The sequence below is a fragment of the Chrysochloris asiatica genome, unplaced genomic scaffold (assembly GCF_000296735.1).
Source record: "Chrysochloris asiatica unplaced genomic scaffold, ChrAsi1.0 scaffold00025, whole genome shotgun sequence".
In the NCBI taxonomy this organism is placed as follows: Eukaryota; Metazoa; Chordata; class Mammalia; order Afrosoricida; family Chrysochloridae; genus Chrysochloris; species Chrysochloris asiatica.
The window spans coordinates 15,571,254-15,589,837 of NW_006408543.1; the positions used below are offsets into that span (position 1 = coordinate 15,571,254).

An 18,584-nucleotide genomic window follows, 5' to 3' on the forward strand; every position below is an offset into this window, starting at 1 on the left:
CGAGAAAGGCTGGCTTGCAAAATGTGGTTGTTTAAATGAATATATATTTTCTGTGTACTTTGTGTACCTTAAAAAGAGAGAGAGAGCTAGGGGGAGTGCTGCTAACTGAGGGTGCATGGAGGGCTTTGTAATCATTGCAATGAAACTGATGATCTGCCCTGTAAGCTATCATTCAATTCACAATAAAAGCTTTTTTAAAAAAAGAAAAAGACAACAGTTCTAACGAGATTGGAGCACAGCCTCGGTTGTCAGATGCATCCAGTTTTAGAAACGGGAAATGTGGGGGTGAGTGAGGGGAACAAACGCATGGTGCAGTTGGTGAACATGGGCAGTTTGTTAGTCCGTGGGTATGGGCAGGGCATCATGGTGTGGGAGGAGCAGACTCCGCACTGACCACACCTTAGGAATTCTCAGGCCCCGCCTCCCAGGGTTGCAGCCACTCAGGGCTTGAGACGCTGGTGCCTCTCATGTGTGTCATCACTTCACTGAGGCAGCCGCTGTGAAGAGTGGCAAGGCAGCTTCAAAAACCTCGTGGAGACATGGAATGGAAAGGTAATGGAAAATTTCCAACAACTTTATGAAGCTCCCTCGTATTTTTAAAAGAAAGAAACAGAGTCATAGTATATGTACCCCACATGATATCTTGTTTCCCCCCACATAATAGAGCCTGTCTGTTTCCCTTGTTGAGAAGCCTTGGTGGCGGAACACTTAAGCACTTGGCTGTGAACCGTAAGGTTGGCGGTTTGAACCCACCCACCGGCTCCGCAAGAGAAAGATCTGGCAATCCATTTTAATTAAAGATAACAGCCTACAAAACCCTACCGGGCAACTCTACTCTGTCTAAATGTATTCCACGGCCCCCAACAACAGAGAGAACTTCTTCCATGTCGGTCCGTAAAGATGAGCGCTTTCGGTCTGTCCTTGTTGAGGGCAGCGTAATATTTCAGCATGACGTGTGAACATACCATCACAGTGTACGACATTGGGCTGGACAAGGTCATCCCAGTTTTCTGTTTCATTTTGTTCCTTTAACCACCTTGGCTTCAGTAAACGCACAGATTTTTGCATATTCTTGCAAAATTAATCCTTGGAAATGGAATTTCTAGGTCACATAATTATAAACACTCCTCGTGTTGGCAGATACAGCCCTGTTACCCTTCAAAAGCTTGAACATGTTTTCTCCTGATTGAACTCGTCTGCTGGGGGTGGTTTGTGGGTGACATCTCCGATTTTAATGTGTTTCTTTTGCGATTGGCAAGATTGAGCATCTCTTTGGATATTTAACAGCCTCTGGCACTTTGTTCTGTGAATGAACCGCCCTGTCTTTAGCCCATTTTTCTAGTGGGCTCTTGGTCTTTTTCAGTGGCCCGTTTCATTAAGGAAATTATCCTGATGTGAAAATAACTGAAGCGTTTCAATGGATGTGTCATTGTGGCGCAGGGGCCCAGCGCCTGCCGTCTATCTTGTTTTGGGAGTCTGTACCACCAAGGAGAGCACTTGGAGTGTTGTTTCCCAAATGGCTGGGATATAAGAAGGCTGCTGCATTTGGGGCTTTGGAGCTGAGTGGGGGCAGCGTGCGTGCGTGCGTGCGTGCGTGCGTGCGTGCGTCTGCCCCGGGTCCGGAAGGGGCCATTAATCATGGGAACAGCTGTCTCCGCACTAATCCCAGCTCCAGCGCCAACTTGGGCTCTGGAATGTCTGCATCTCCGCCCGGCTGGCCCGTGCCTGGCTCTTCTCCTGGGCTGCGAACTAGCCTAATGCAAACAGCTGTTCTCAGCCCCTCCAGATGAAGCGGGTCACCCACGGAGGTACGAGGTCCCACAGCAGGAAAACTCTGCAGCCAGCTGACTGGCGGCCTGCTTCCTCAGGCCCTGTCGAGAAGCATCAGCCAATCATTGCCTTTTCCCTGCTCCAGGAATTTAGGTTGGTCCCCCTCACAGCCAGCCATAGTTGGTCTTGTTCCCTCCCAGGGAGGGATTAGCTTTGGCACCTGTGAAATGTGCTTCCACCCCACCAGGGGCCCCAAAGCACTCTGAGCTTCCCCCTTAAAAACTCAAGCATGTATTCATTTCCTCTTGCTCTGTAAGAACTGACTAGAAACCTAGTGGGTTTTGCTGTCCACTGGCTTTCAGAAGATCTGCACTCTGCACGGCATGGCTGGATCCTCTACTTCCCATCTCCCTGTGGTTGGAAGAACTCAGTTCCTTGTGGACTGAGGGGACCATTTCTTGGGTGCTGTCAGGGGGAGCGGCTTCCACTACCACACCATGTGACCTTTTCATCTTCACACCAGCATTGGTCCGTCCAGCTCATACCCACTTCAGATCTGTACATCTTCTGTAACCAGCCAGAGATAGGATCTACATCCTTCACACCTCCACACATGTGCCCAGTAACCTCCTGGCCTGAGGGTCAGCTGCTGCAGTCCAGGGGGAAGCCCAAGAGCAAACAGTGAATCTACGCTTGAAACCCAGACACTCAGCTCTAGACCATGGCCCCGGTGGGGGCAGCTGCGATGGCGCTGAGGGGCTCCAGGGATACGTATGAATCCACTACTCTGGGAGTCCGACCAGGTGGGCAGCAGGCCTGAAACCGTTAGAGTCTTACGCAGAACAAAACAGATGATGTCTATTCTCTCCTGGGCAGGGGTACTAATGGGCTGAAGATGACCATGGTGATGTCACTGCTGACCAGTTGGCCCCATCTTTAAAGGAAGTTGACACAAATCCTGTCTTTCTAGAAAGCCATATTTCTGGAAATAAGCCCAGTGAAGGGTCAGAGAAAAAGAGGAAGACCCCCAGCGAGATGGATTGGCAAAGTGGCAGCATCAGTGGGCTCAAGCGTGGCAACAATTGTGAGGTTGGCCCAGGATCAGGCAGTGTTTCATTCTGTTGTCCACAGGGTAGCTATGAGTCGGTACCGACTCGATGGCACCTAACAACAATAACAACCCCTTGCCCCCTGCCCCTTCAGGACAGGAAGGATGACCCAGTTCCCTATAAACTGCAGGCGAGTGAGCTGTTGATAGGATAGGTGAGGGTAGAGGGCGGTGGACACGTGCTCCAGAAGCCAGAGGAAGGGCAGTTTCTTAAGTTAAACTGGGAGGAATAGGCAGAGATGAAGATTCTCTGATTTATCTGAAGTAGAGAGGGGGTGGGCAGAGGAGATCGGGGAGGAAGTGGGACTCAGGGGCACTAGGCAGGGACACCCCACACACAAGAGCATAGAGGTGCAGAGGGACAGAGTGCCTCTTTCCGGGTTGTTGTTGTTGTTAAGTGCCATCGAGTCGGTTCTGACCCATAACGACCCTGTATAGGGGTTTCTGAGGAGCAGCTGGTGAGCTTGAACCACCGGCCTTGCAGTTCAGACAGCTCTGCAGTCTGGCACGTTAACCCATAGCGCCACACCAAGACTCTTTCAGGGTAGGTATGACAAAGTACCAGGAGCCTTGCACCACTGCAGAACCACTGTTGTGCCTCCCACTTCCTCCCACTGGCCCAGCTGCAAGACTTAAGTATTCCCGCAGTTTGTTAACCAAAACCAAACCCAACCCACTGTCAGTGAGTCGATTTCTGCCAGAACTGCCCTGCAGGGTTTCCAAGCCTGTAAATCTCATGGACGCAGAGTACTTCTGTCTTTCTCTTGTGGAGTAACTGGTGGGATCGAACCAATGACTTTTCAGTTGGCATCCGAGCACTTCAACCTCTGCACCACCAGAACCACTCCTCATATGAACCAGGAAAGCCCTTTATTGATACCCAGGCTCCCGAGACGGCCTCTCCCCGCTGTGGTTGCTGCTGTCTCCTCCTGCCTGCTGTACCCTTTCTGAGAACACAACACACACCTGCTTGTTGTCTTTCTGCAGCTCCCCCACCTGCACTGAGACAGTGGTAAAAGGAGGTTGATTGCTCACATGATGCTCGAAGTCGTCTTACCTCTTGGCATCCAGGCCCTTTTTGGCCTCTCTGGTAGCGTAGTGGTTACGAATCAGGCTGTTAACCTCAAGGTCGGCAGTTCAAAACTGCCAGCTGTTCCGCGGGAGAAAGATGAGGCTTTCTGCTCCCGTAAAGGTTTACAGCCTTGGAAACCCTGTACAGGGTCACTATGAGTCAGAACCAACTCCACGGCACTCAACAAGAATCTTTTTGACTAGGGCACTACTATCATCAACATCTGCCAAAGAGCTGTTTTGGGGTGTCTTCAGAGCAGTCCCAGGCTGAAACTTGGGTTCCTCAGAATGTAAGAACTTCCATCCTTATCTAGAGTTCAAGAGCACACATGATGGCGCCCACCCCCTAACACAGTAACAGCTGAGGGAAGGTGGCTTTGAAAAATGGCACTAAGTGAGTCTTAATGTGAAACATTCACCTATTCAAATCCTGTGCAACCATCACCTGGGCTGTTCTAGGCCAGCAGCGCCACATGGTGGCCAGGTGGGAAATTGCAGGCTCCCTCCTGCTGTTGGCTAGCTCTTTATTTATTTTTAAGTTTTTATTGTGAGTTGAGTGACAGTTTACATGGGAGAACATCGGTTTTACACTCATCGTTTTGTTGCAATGACTACAGTCTCCTCCGTGCATCAGCATTCAGCAGTATTTGCTTCTATTCACTCTTTTCTTTAAAAAATGTTTTATTGTGAATTATGTGATAGTTTACATGGAGAACATTAGTTTTACATTCATTCTATTGTATATCGTTTCATTGCCATGGTTACAGTCCCCTCCATGCATCATCAACCAACCAAAGGGTATACACCCGGCAAGCCTGCCCTCTACACTACTCCCCCAACCCCAACCCCAACCCCAGTTGTCAGCACACAGCCCCTCTCCCTCTCTGGGTCTAAAGTCTCCAGCTGCTCCATCTCTCCAGCTGCCTCCATCTCAGGCATCACTGCTTCTCTGGGTAGGGTCCTGCTCTCGGCTTTTCTCCATTGATGGTCCTAGGGACCTCCGTTCCTAGACTGGAGAGTTAATCACTCCCTTCCTTGCTACAAAGCATCTACCTTTACATTTCCGACCCTCACAATCAGTCCTGATAACAATTATTCACTATTGTGTCACAAGAGACCTATCTGCATTTCATTGCATCAGCCCCGCCTAGACAGACTGAATACTACTCACTGGAGATTCTACCTTCCTCCAGGCCCTCTGGATCTAGGTTCCCTCTTGAAAGCTTGTAAGCCAGTCACTTCTAGCCCTCCCCCACTCCCCCTCCATTTTGGGTAGCCAGTGTCCAAGTTGCCCATCCCTGTCTATTCTGTGTATGGAGAGGATGGGAATGATCCTCGCTGTAAAGATTTTTTCCCTCTTTTGAGCTACTGCATCCATAGGTGTAGGTCAAGTTCATCAAATTGTATCAGATTACTCTTTTTTTTCCTCTTCTTTCTTCTTCTGGTTGAGCTCTGATCATCCAGTCATTGAAGCCAGGTCAAGTGGGTATTATCTGCAAGTGTGGGTGTTCTTGTGCATATGCCCTCTCTTCTTATCAGCTGGACGCTTCACTCTCCACTCTAGTCCTCTGTGGCTGTGTCACTGACTCTGGGCCCAAGAGTCCCCAGGTCTTTCCACATTGCTGGCCAACCAGTTTTCCACCCGGGTTCACAGGAGTCTATTGAACATTGTAGGGCTTAGCTCACCGCTTCATTGCTGTTTTTCCCTCACTTCTCCTTATGGGTGATGAACATGGTCACCAATCAGAGCGTGTATTCCCATTTTAGTCTTAGTCTTGGAAGAGGGTTTCCGCTGAGGGGACCCTACCACCTGCCTTGATGTCTCCTGGGCAAGCAACTTGTTTGTTCTTGTAGTAACAGTCAGTCTGCCTCTGTTGTTTTGTATTTTTCCTGTAGGTCTTTCATTCAGGAAGTATCTTCTGTTCTTCTAGCCGCTCCAGGCTGGTCTCCTTGTCCTTTCAAGTGGAAATTTCCCATCCCTGGAGATCTGGATGTATTCACTCTTTTTTGTTTTGTGGGGTTTTTTTTGGCGGCAGCCGGCATGTACACAAAACCACTCAGGAATATATAATCATTTAAACAACCCAAGGACACATTCTACAAGCCTGCCTCCTGGCTGCCAGCACTCAATCCCTCTCTTTTTTTGAATCTGGACTACTCAGCTGATCCCTTTCTCCATGTCCTCATCTCTGGTGTCACAGCTTCTCTGGATGGGGTCCCACATTCTGCTTGTGTTCTTCTCCCTTGGTGGTCCTAGGGTCCTATATTCCTGGAATGTGAGATTAACCACTCCCCATTTTTTGTTACAAAACTTCTACCTTTACAGTTGTGACGATCTCAATTAGTCATGGTAGCAATTACTATTGAATCATACCATCTGATCCCCATCTCATTTCACCAGACCCATCTTGTTGTGCTAGCTTTAATCTCCCCTTCCCTTTTTGTTACTACTGCTTTCATGGACTTACTTCATCTGTACAGTTGTCTCCTTACACCGGCACACTTGTCAGGGAGACGACGCTTCACTGGCTCCTGCCTTGTCTCAGCCGCACTGGGTGGTTATTCCTGACTCCCAGGGATGTATTTCATGTCAAGTTAATGGCTCAGGAGCCAAACATGACAAATGCAAGAGAGTACGAGAGCTAAATAGCACACTAAGGTGGCACCAGTACAATGTGCCTGCTGACAGGTAAGGCTGAGTGGCACCTCCCAGCGACATCTTTAGGGGCCCTCTTGTTCTAAGTGCTGAGCCATGAGGAGGAGGCAGAGGTATGGGGGCTCCGTAGGATAACCATTGGACTGTGAACCACAAAGTCAGTGGTTCAAGCCCCCCAGCTGCTGCTGTGCAGTAGAAAGATGAGACTTTCTGCTTCTGTAAAGATTTACAGCCTCGGAAACCCTGTACAGGGTCACTATGAGTTGAAATCAACTCGACAGCACTTAACAACAACACAGAGACCACACTGCTTGGACCCAGGACTTGGCTGGGAATGCTCTTGGTTTCTGCAGTCAGAGTTGCTGGGAAGGTGGTGGAGGCCTAGAATGGTTTAGAAGTTCCCCTCGGGCTGTGGACCGTGTCAGTGGCAGGTGGGAGCTGTAGAAAGGTAAGGGTCCAGCTGTGTGAGTTTGGGTTTGATGGTGTACGATGGACAGAAGTCAGGTGTTCAGCGGGGAGGGCTGTGATAAGGGGTTTGTTCTCTTTGTCACAAACTCTGGGGATGTTTCATCAGGCAGCTTCAAAGAAGCCAGGGCTGAAGTATGGGCAGTGTGGGGGGGCATACCTGAGGGGAGTGGGGTGAGAACCGGGTGTACTGTGGTCTTTTTTGGGGGGGAGGGGAGGCTGGGGTCTTCAGAGACACCGGCAGGTACAGCTCTGATTCCTGAATGCTATTTGTGGCTGTGGCCTCCCGAGTCCCCAAACAACCCTCGTTTTCCTTATGCATAAGGAAAGACTCTAGGAAGGCTCAGTGGGCTGACCGGAGTGCCAACAGTGGTCTCAGCATCAGGGCGGGCTCAAGACCTCCAAGTCAGTGCTGACAATTGCTGCCCCATTTTGCCCTCTGGGCTGCCCTGGGCCGTGGCCACTCCTCCAGGCAGTCTTCCCTGGTTGCCCTGTTCCAGCACACGTGACGGCACTGCTGGTGATGCTGATCACCAGTTCTTGCTGCACGTGCACTTAGTGACAAGATGTAAGTGTGACACCTTCCCTTCACACCTGCAGGGCTGGAGACGTCATTTACAATGAAGAAACCAGCATAGAAAGGGAAAGTGCCACGAGGTAGAGTCAGGATTACATCCCGGGCAGCCCAGCTCCTCCAAGCCTGCAGGGGCGCCCAGTCATGTCGGGGAGGTGGCAGAGGGGTTCCTCCCACATATTGGGGAGAGGGGTTCAGGGAAGCCAACCTGGAGAAGGTGGTCTGGCCTGAGTCTTTGAGTTTTGTCATCTAAGAAGGATATGCAGGGCATTTGTCATGTTTGGATTCTGAGCCATTGTTAGGCGCCATCAAGTCAGAACCGACTCATAGTGACGTTATGCACGACAGAACAAAACACTGCCCAGTCCTAGGCCAACCTCAGAATTACTGCTATGCCTGAGCCCAACGCTTCCACCAGTATACCAGTCCATCTCACTGGGGGTCGTCCTCTTTTTCTCTGACTCCCCACTTTACCAAATGTGATATCCTTCTTCAGTGACTGATCCCTCCTGACAATATGTCCGAAAGTATGAAAGACGAAGTTTGGCCATCCTGACCTCCAAGGAACACTCTGGCTGCACTTTTTCCAACACAGACCTGTTTGTTCTTTTGGCAGTCCATGGTACTTTCGGTGTTCTCCAATATCATAACTCAATGCATCAATTCTTCTGTGGTCTTCCTTATTCACTGTCCAGCTTGTGCATGCATATGAGGTTATTGAAAATACCATGGCTTGGATCAGGTGCACCTTAGTCCTCAAACTGATATATTTGCTTTTGAACATTTTAAAGAGGTCTTATACAGCATATTTGCCCAATGCAATATGTCATTTGATTTCTTGACTGATGCTTCTGTGTTGATGGTTGATCCGAGCAAAATGAACTCTTTGACAACTTCAGTCTTTTCTCCATTTATATAGATGTTATTTATTGGTCTAGTGGTGAGAATTTTTTTTTTTTTTTTTATATTGAGGTGCAAACGATACCGAAGGCTGTGGTTTTTTTATCTTCATCAATAAGTATTTTAAGTCCTCTTCACTTTCAGCAAGCTAGGTTGTATCATCTGCATGTCGCAGGTTGTTAATGAGTCTTCCTCCAATCTAGATGCCACGTTCTTCTTCATACAATCCAGCTTCTCGGCTGATTTGCCGTTAAGATTCAGTCAAATCCATCCCTGGGGATCAGGAACAATCTTTACCCCAACCCAGTGTTTCAGAGAAGGCAGGCAGTGGTAGAGTTGTCTCATTCTCAAGTGTACCTGTGTGAGAAGACAACCTTACAGGCTCCCAGGCCTGAGAATTGAGGGCGTTGGTTTCCCCTGAACTCTTGCTTTCAAATGCTGGAATGAGAACCCGCCCCCCTTTCCTGTATTTGCTCTGTCAGTGACACAATGGCTTGTCCCCCCTTCTCTCCCATATCAATCCCACTTCCTGTTGCAGCAATCACTGGCCCCTGGGTGCTGGGAGTGGCCCAGGAAAGGACCAAACCCAGCTCCCGGCTCGAGTCTCCCACGTGGGTACCCAAGGCTCAGCCAGCCACCCCGTCATCAGTCCTGTGGGAACCTGCTTTTGATATCAGCTGTCCCATCAGGCCTGAGTACACATTGGGCTGCTAACTGAAAGGTCTGCAGTTCGAATCCACTATCCACAAAGATGAGGTTTGCTTCTCTCGTAAAGATTTACAGCCTCCCTATATAGGTTGCTGTGAGTCAGAACCAACTCAATGACATGTTGCCACCACCCCTTGGGCCTGGAGTCAGGGCAGCCCTGGGTCCATATCATTGGTTCACTGAAGGCACAGAATAAACACGACAGATAAGATTACCCTGGCCCAGTGGAGCCTGCCTTCTACGTGAGGTTTGTTGTTGTTGTTGTTGTTGTTGTAGTGAATGCTGTCGAGTTGGTTCTGACTCATAGCAACCCTATATAGGGTTTCCAAGAGCAGCTGGTGGCTTTGAACTGCCGATTTTTTTTTAATGTTTATTGTGAATTTTGTGATAGTTTACATGGGAGAAACACTAGTTTTATGTTCATCCTATCGTATATCGTTTCATTGCCATGGTTACAATCCCCTCTATGCATCATCAACCAATCAAAGGGTATACACTACAAGCCTGTCCCCCTGGTCATCAACACACAGCCCTTCTCCCTCTCTGTGTCTAAAGTCCCCAGCTGCTCCATCTCTCCATGTCATCATCTCTGCCTCCATCTCAGGCGTCACTGCTTCTCTGGAACTGCCGATCTTTTGGTTAGCAGTCCAGTGCTTAGGTTACAGCACCACAGCTGGACTCCGTGTGGAGTTTGGAAAAGACCCAAATTGGTGCCGCAGCTTTCTGGCAAAAACTAGTGGATTTCTCTAGCTCTCAGTCCCACCCCCAATCACCACAACCTACTTGCTCCCCCCGCAGTGCTACCAGGATGCACCCTGCTTGGGGTGGGGACACCTTGGAGCCCAGTTCCTGGTCAGGTGGGAAATCCTGGTCTGAGTCACCCACTGTTGTGACTCTCTCGGCCTTGCCCCCAGCATGGACCTGGTGGAGAGGGGTCATCGTGTTATGGCCACTGCTCTCCCCGTTGGGACCAGGAGAACCGCGAAGCCTGGAGCCGCCTTGTCTTGGTTGTACTACAACGATCTGCTCTCTACCGCTGGAGTGCCAGCTGAATCCGAATACAACACACTCCACGGCACTCTCTTACCCTTCTTGAGTCCCACCTAATTCCAGCATGTAGGAGGGGCTGCTGGTGCATTATGACCTTCATTCCCCCAGCCAGGAACCCAAGACCCAAGGCTGGGGACTTGCGCAGGCCCAGGGAGCTGCTGGGACTTGAACATACATCTCCAGTCTTGCTCAGTGGATCACGCGTGTGCCGTGTGCCTTGGCCCCCAGCTCCCTGTGCCTTCCTGCTTCATGCCCCTATGGGGAACCCTCTAGCCCCAGAGTGACCAGATGTGCGGTGGTTCTTTCACCAGGACGTTCACCGTCCGCCCTCGCTCTCTGTAAAAGTGTTCCACATTGCCTCCTGCCCAGAGCTCTGGAGCGGGAACAGCCGGGATTGCTCACACTGCCACCACCTTTGGGAAGCAATGCGGCATTGTGTGGCAGGAGCCATGGAAATGCCCATTCCTGAAACCTCACTTCTGGGAACACCGCCAATGTGGATGAGGCTCTAGGACGGAGAAAAATGTCTGACTTTGTGGGGAAATACGTCACTCTTATAAGTGACTCTTTTTAAGTACTGTCAGTGGGTTCCGACTCATAGTGACCCTGTATAGGGTTTCTGAGACCAAATCTTTGCAGGAGTAGAGAAAAACCACATCTTTCTCCTGCAGAGTGGCTCTGTAGTCCAGTGCTTATCCTACAGAGTCACCATGATCTTTAAGTGATTTAAGTGCCATAGAGTCAATTCTGATCCATAACCACCCTGTATAGGGTTTCCAAGGAGCAGCTGATGGGTTTGAACTCCTAACCTTGCAGTTCTCGATCCAGTCCTGATCCTGTAGCACTATACCAGGACTAAGTGACTAGGATGGATGAAAACACAGGGAAATACCAGCGACAGCGGTGTCCCAGTAAAAACCAGTGAACAGACGAGCCCAGCTGGCACCGTAACAAAATGAGGCAGACAGGCTGGGTTGGCACGCGATCTGAGAAACATATGGCGGGCTCTTGCTCTCTGTCTTATTTACTGTTTCCAGTGGGACCAGCCTCTCTCATCGTAGGTGTGGGGGGGGGGGCCAGTGTCGCTCAGCCTTGGCCCTCCATCCCTCCCTGCTTCTCCCTCCTAGCTGCCCTCTCTTCCTGGAAACCTGCCTATTGCGAATGTTTTCGACTTGAGGGTCTTGTGCCCCTTGTGAAGTACTGTCAAGTCGGTTCTGACTCATAACACCCCCCTGTATTGAGTTTCCAAGAAGCAGCTGGTAGATTTGAATCCCCAGCCTTGCCATTAGCAGTCCAGTGCCTGTTGTACAGCATCACACCAGAAGGTCCCTTTAAAATTTTTATTAAGACTATGCCTAGCTTCATAGACACCATCAGTTTCTCCTCGAACAACCCACTGACATTGACAATCTTCAAGTTGTGCAGCCGTCCTCAGCCTCCTTCACATCAACTCACTGCCCCTCAGGTCCTCATCCAATCTTTCAAATTGTGTTCATGTTGATCCCGTGTTGGTGTTAAGCACTGTCATGTCAATTTAGACTCATCGTGACCCTGTATAGGTTTCCAAGGAGTGGCTGGTGTGTTTGAACCACCAAGCTTGCTTGGTTAGCAGTCCCATGCTTACCCTACAGCACCACACCAGGACTCCTGTACAGATAGTTCTTAAAAGAGCATAATGTCCAAGGCAGACATTCTGGTTTTTTCCCCCCTCTTTTACATCTTCAAACCATGCCTCAATCCTGGTATCCCGGAGCCCTGTTGTTCCAAGGTTGTGCATACATCAACATTTACTCCTGTCTCTCTTAGTCCATGTGAACCTGCCTAACTGTTCTCCCATCTGCCTTGTTCTTCCATTCCCCTCTCCCTTCTTACGTATCCCCTGCGGCTGCCTCCTTCCCCCCCAGCTATCCTGTGTCCATTCCCTACCCTGTGCTCTTTCCTTCCCCTCCTCTCATCCCATACATCCTGGTGATCAGCAAATAGATATATAATTTATTTTCCCCTTTTAGTGTGGGTTCTTTTTCTTACTCTTACAATAATGGTCCTATGCAGTAGTTTTCTGTGACTAATTTCACTCAACATAATGTCCTCAAGGTTCATCCATGTTATGTGGTGGCTTGCAGCTTCCTTGTTGTTCTTCAAGGTAGCATAATATTCCATTGTGTGTATGTACTACAGTTTGTTTATCCATTCTTCAGTTGATGGACACTTAGGCTGTCTCCATCTTTTTGCTATTATAAATATTGCTGCTATGAACATTGGTGTGCATATATCTACTCGTGTTGTGGCTTGTATTTCTTGTGGGTAAATACCAAGTAGAAGAAATTGCGGGATCAGACATTCTTTATTAATGAGGATAAACTATTACTTGGTTTTAAGATTTCAGAGAATATTTTTAGTTTAAGATTGAAACATTATCTCACGGCAATAGTTTCTAGGTCTAAGCCAGCTTCGGTGGCTCCAGGAAGTCTAGATTCCATGATTGATTATTTGACAGTCTGTTCTGCCTCCCCCTGCCCCCTTTTGATGTGGAATCTTGGATTAACACGTTCAGTCATGGTAGATGGGCACCATCCAGTTCTTCTGGTCTCATGACAAAGAAGTATTTGTTCTTAGAGGCAATTAGCCACACGTTCCATATTCTCCTCCCATTCCTCACTCTCCTTCTTCCTCTGTTGTTAGAGTCGAACTTGGGATGTGCCCTAGGTCTTTATCAGCAAATAAGGTCTTTGTCTGGGCTAAGAGGGTAGATGGGTCCATCGGAGCCAAGCCAGGGCTTTCCTTTGGCCCTGTGAAGAGCGTGGCTGGACACTGTGAGACCAGGTCAGACGAGGCCCCGGCCCAGTGAGCAGGACTGCAGACCTCCCTACTGCTCTTTGGGACTCACTTGTGAGGCAGCCTCCTGGCGACAGATGAGGACAGGCTGAGCAGGATTTACCATTTGCTGTAGGTTGCAGCTAGTTTACTAATTCAGGTTCAAATTCAGTATCCCAGCGCCATCTCCTCTGCTTCGTCCCCCATCCCAGTTGTCCTCTGGCATCTGCCCATTCGTCACTAGACCTCTGGTTTTCTTGCCAGTTCTGAGCAGGTGCCGCCTGTCAGCTAAGAAGGGAGGCTGCGCAGCAGAGTGGACGGGGCAGTGGCCTACAGTAGCCTTGAACTCTTGTGTGTAACATTGAACTTTTGTCCTCTTCTCTGGGCTGTGGAATCCCGCAACTGGGGCTCACCCATCTCCCAGGCCCCTTCAGTTTCCCCATTCTGTGCTGGGGGTGGCAGAGTGGAAAGTCAGGAGTTTCCTAGTTTCCCAGAAGTTGTTAAACACAGTTTTTACAGGAACATCAGCCACCATCTCACCAAATAAATAAATGAATGAATAAATAAAGCCTCTTCCCAACTCCCATCCAGAAATAAAGACGATAAATTCTGCAACAGTAGTTTTTTACAGGGAACCAGAAATAGCTGCCGGACTCCCAGCACAGACTTACAGAAAAAGCCTTTATCCTGCCTCTATTTGGGGAAAAGTGCCGCTAGCCATGCCGGATGAGTTTCCCGTGGTTGAGCGGGTGGGACCACTGCTGTCCCTCACTGGGAACAGTGCCAGGTGGCTGTGTTTCTGAGGCTGGGGTGAGGATGGGGAGTGCACCAGGGACCATATGGACCACCATGCAGTGAAGGCAGCCAAACCAGTGACCTCCCAGCCCCCTAGCTACATCTCTGTCCACAAACGTCCTCTCCTCATAGAGTGGGTCCAGACTAAAAACCCAAACAGCACTGCGCCCACATCTCTACTCATTCCCTTCCCTTGTCCTTACGTCGCAATGGGTTTTCTGTTCTCTTGGGTGTATACACCTGTCCGTGGGTTTGCTGGCTTATACGGCCATGCTCTTCTATTGCATTTTCTGCAGCACTGCTGGACTGATGATTGTTCATTCCCACCACCAAAGGTATGGGGATTTCGACTTCTCCATTTCCTTGTCAACATTTAGGATTTGTGACTTTTTTTCTTTTTTTGAATAAGGAGCTCTGGTAGCGTAGTGGTTACAAATCGGGCTGCGAACCATAAGGTCAGCAGTTCGAAACTACCAGCTGCTCCGCGGGAGAAAGATGAGGCTTTCTACTCCCGTAAGGATTTACACCCTCGGAAACCCTGTACAGGGTCGCTATGGGTCAGACCCGACTCGATGACACTTAACAACAACAACAATCCTAGTGGTGTCGCGGTGATTTTGATATTTCTAATGATACTGAGAGGCTTTTCATGGGTTGATTGGCCATTTGCACATCATTTTTAGAGAACTATTTATTCAAATCATTTGCCCATTTTAAAATAGAGTTTTTAAGTCTTTATTAATTTGTTAATAGTTCTTTTAATATTCTGGGTACAGCTAGGTCCCTTACCCCATACGTGATTTGTCAGTATTTCCCCCATTCTCTGGGTTGTCTGTTCAGTTCTTGATAGTGTCCTTTGAAGCACAAAAGTTTAAACTGTGGACGAAGTCCCCATTTATCTACTTTTCCCTTAGGTTGCTTATGCTTTCGGCATCACGGTTAAGAAACCACAGCTCAGTCCAAGGTTACAAAGAATCACACTGTTTTCTTCTAAGAACTTTACTATTTTCACTCTGATGTTTAAGTCTTTGGTCCACTTTGGGTTAAATTTGGTGTGTGGTGTGACGTTCGGGTCCAACACCATTATTTTGCCTGTGGTTATCCAGCTGCCCCAGCACCATCTGATGAAAAGACAGACAGTTCTCTCCCCTTTGACTTGTCTTGACATTGACACCTTTGTGGAGGAAAATTAGCCGATCCACAGATGTGTGGGCTTATTTCTGGACTTTCAGTTCGGTGTCGCTGTACATTGTTGTTGTTCAGAGCCATCGCCTTAATTCCCACTCATAGAGACCCTGGAGAGGATTTCTAAGACTGTGCATCTTTGCAGGAGCAGAAAGCCTCATCTTTCTCCCACGGAGCAGCTGGTGGGCTCGAACTGCCAACCTTGTAGTTCACAGTCCCTTACTTGTTGTACATACCACCTTACTTTTATGCCAGTTGCCAGAAAGTCTGGATTGCTGTGGTTTTGTAGTACATTTTGAAATCAGGAAGTCCTTCAAACAACTGTTTTCTTTTCTGGATTAAAAAAAAAAAAAAAAGTATTTTGCACTTTACTGGGAATCTTAGGGACCAGTTTCTGCAAAAAGACAGCTGGGCTTGAGGCTGTGAATTCCTCCCATTTCTGGGCCTGAGAGGGGATGGTTCTGAAGCACTGGGTCGGGTTAAGCGAGCACCTTGTATGGAGTGTCTGCAACTTTGACTGATGGGCTCAGCAACGCTGCCTGCAGGCCACCCCCTCCTGGGGCCCCAAAGCAAGGCTGCAGCCCCCAAAATCTGCTGACGCTCTTCTGCCTGTTTGTAGTTTGGACTGGAGGGGGGGGGCACAACTAAATCCTTTTAATATATAAGGCGCTCTAGTAGCATAGTGGTTACGAGATGGGCTGCCAACCTCAAAGTCAGCTGTTCCGCGGGAGAAAGATGAGGCGTTCTTCTCCCGTCAAGATTTACAGCTTCAGAAACCCTATACAGGGTCGCTATGAGTCGGAACCAACTCCACGGTACTTAACAACAAAAACATGTTCTGTATAATTCTTGGCATCTATTTTTATGAGCTAAATGAGGCTGGGGCTATACCTTGGTTTAATGCTGTTGTTGTTATGTGCCGTGGAGTTGGTTCCGACTCATAGCGACCCTATACAGGGTTTCCGAGGCTGTAAATCTTTATAGGAGCAGAAAGCCTCATCTTTCTCCCGCGGAACAACTGGGGGTTTCGAACTGCTGACCTTACGGTTCGCAGTCCAATTCGTAACCACTATTCTACTGACTCCTTAATCAGCCAAGTATTTAAAAGCTTCTGGGAACAAGCCACTGTGTTTATTGACTTTGGGTTGGGTTCCCAAGTTTGGGGACGGTGTCCCCCCCATTCAACTAACAACCCGCTTTCCCTCACCTGTGTACAGAAGCACAGAGTGGTCCCCAGCTCCTGACAAGCTCAGGGTCTGATGGAAACAGCATCTCTGACAAGAAGAAGTATTCAGCAGAGAGGTTCAGAAGGCAGTTTGTTCTTCCATTAAGAATCCCTCTAGCCTTTTTGGTGCCTGGCACCAGAGTTCACGGGGAGCAGAGAATATGAAGGAAAAGGCGCCTATGAGACCTGTGCCCGGAGGACAACTAGGGTGAACAGGGTAGGACACTTAGTGTGCTTAGAGGGACTTAGGGGCAAGATTCACAGATGCAGCGACTGATGAGGTGGGTCGGGAGCTATGGATTGTTTTATGCAACTGCGGGCACTTTGTCCTTGTGGAATATTCACTGTGTGGCCACGGGCAACTGCTTTCATCTCTCTGGCTTCCATTTCCTCCTTGTGGGACTACTCTGAGGAACTCTGAGGTGATGTTTGCAAAGCCCTTAATTAGCACAGTCCTCAACACAGGCAAGAACTGACCGAGCAGTGTAGGTAGTGTTTGTGCCTGAGACTATCGCTACACCAGCCAACCACAGGTGGAGAAGGCCTTGCTGAACCAGAAAAATGGGCATAGTTCATTAAGTTACCATTCAGGTGATAAAACAGTATCCTTTTTATACAGGAAAAAACAGCACATAGAACACCATTATTTTACACAAACATGCAACCAGGTGTCGGGAGGTGTGGAGCTGACCTAAGGGACTGTTCTCATCTTGCTGGTCTGGAGACAGGCACAGTGAGGTTAGGAACGTGCCTCACGTCTCAGGCTGTCTGTGACTGAGTCAGGAGCTGGACCCAGGCCAGGGGGCCACAGGACCCTGGGCTCATGGGGGCGGGGGGGAGGGTCACTGATGGTTGGTCCGGTGTAGAGGACCAATTCTGCCGGTCAGGTGTTGAGTCCAAGCTGGACTTCTAGATCCTTAGATCTAAAGCGCTCTGCTCTGGTGGGCTGGGAGGAGAGCATGGCCTAGTGGGTGGGAGAGGGCTTAGTCTCTTTATCTCGGGAAGGCATCAGGCGGGGGCTACATGAGGCAGGCTGGGTGTCTGACCACTATCTCCTCCCCCCTCACGCTGGGCAGTGGGGCTAAGGGACAGCTAGGTCGGCGGGACTGGAGGCAGGCCGGACATCTGACCACTTTCTCTCCGTCCCCCCCAGATGACCGCATCTGCTCCCCACCCTTCATGGAACTCACCAGCCTGTGCGGGGACAACACTATGCAGCTCCTAGAGAGGAACGGCTTGGCTTTCCCGTTTAGTACGTACCACACCCGGCGTGCCTGGGGGGGCGGGGGGCACCTCGGGGGAGGGTACCTCTCCTGACTGTCAGACAGCTCAGCCTGGCTGCTGTGGGCAGAGGGCTGCCTCCTGTGTCTGTCCACAGCACCCTGAGTGCAGAACTGCCCTTGTTAGACAAAGCCAGCATGTCCCTCCACCCAGGTGACCACAGGCTAGGCTGGGCTTGAATGATCTAACTTCTGTCTCTCTCTCCTCATCTATAGTCTGCAAAACCAGAGTGGCTCATGGCACCAGCTCTCATGAGGTGAGTGGAAATTTCATCCCCAACCTGCCATCTGCTCCACTCCCCCACGCCCACCCTGCCTCCCTCCCTTCCCCGGGCCCCATGGAGGCTGAGCAGAGACAACACTGAGCATGGGCTCTGTCCCCCACATCCCCCACACAGTGTGTGTCCGTCCCCAGGACCTGGATGACATGCAGACCCTTTCTAATGGGATTGTCCTGGGCTTTCTCCAGTTCTCCAAGTCTCCCGCTGCTGGGCTGGCGTCAAGTCAGGCCCTTAGGAAGACTGGTTGTCCCTGAGGGCCCTCAGGGTCTCAGCCCTACTGGATTTAAGCAGGGGGAGGGAAAGAAGGGGAGCCCTACCTCCTGGCATGAGTTGGTTTACCCAGTCACCTATTCATTCTCTCCTTTGCACACAACGTTCCCAAGCACACCTCCAGTGCCAGGGAAAGGAAACAAAAGGCAGGTGCTGTGCAGTGTGGGCCCTTCCCAGTGGGGGACAGACCCTGGAGCGGGGAGAGTGAGGGGGAGAGAGTGCAGTGCAGGAACCACAGCCTGGGCTGATTCTACCAGGCTCCCTTCCCACTGTATAGCCCAGCCTGGAGACTCCACATTAGGCCCCGAATGAGGCTGTCCTGTTGACCTCATAGGGCGGAGGAATGTGATATGAGCACCATGCGTCTGTACATTGCTAAGCAAGCCTACAGGGAGAGCGTGTCCCTGGGCAAGGAGCTGACGACTGGTGTAT

At 49.8% G+C, this 18,584-nt stretch overlaps 1 protein-coding gene across 1 annotated transcript in view; it reads left to right on the forward strand.

Moving 5' to 3' along the window:
• ITPK1 (inositol-tetrakisphosphate 1-kinase) overlaps window positions 1–18,584 on the forward strand; it is a 172,510-nt gene that overhangs the window by 138,093 nt on the left and 15,833 nt on the right. The window contains exons 5-6 of the mRNA XM_006839559.1: window positions 17,475–17,573; window positions 17,818–17,858. Coding sequence (XP_006839622.1) covers window positions 17,475–17,573; window positions 17,818–17,858 — 140 coding nt within the window. The remainder of the gene's footprint in view (window positions 1–17,474; window positions 17,574–17,817; window positions 17,859–18,584) is intronic.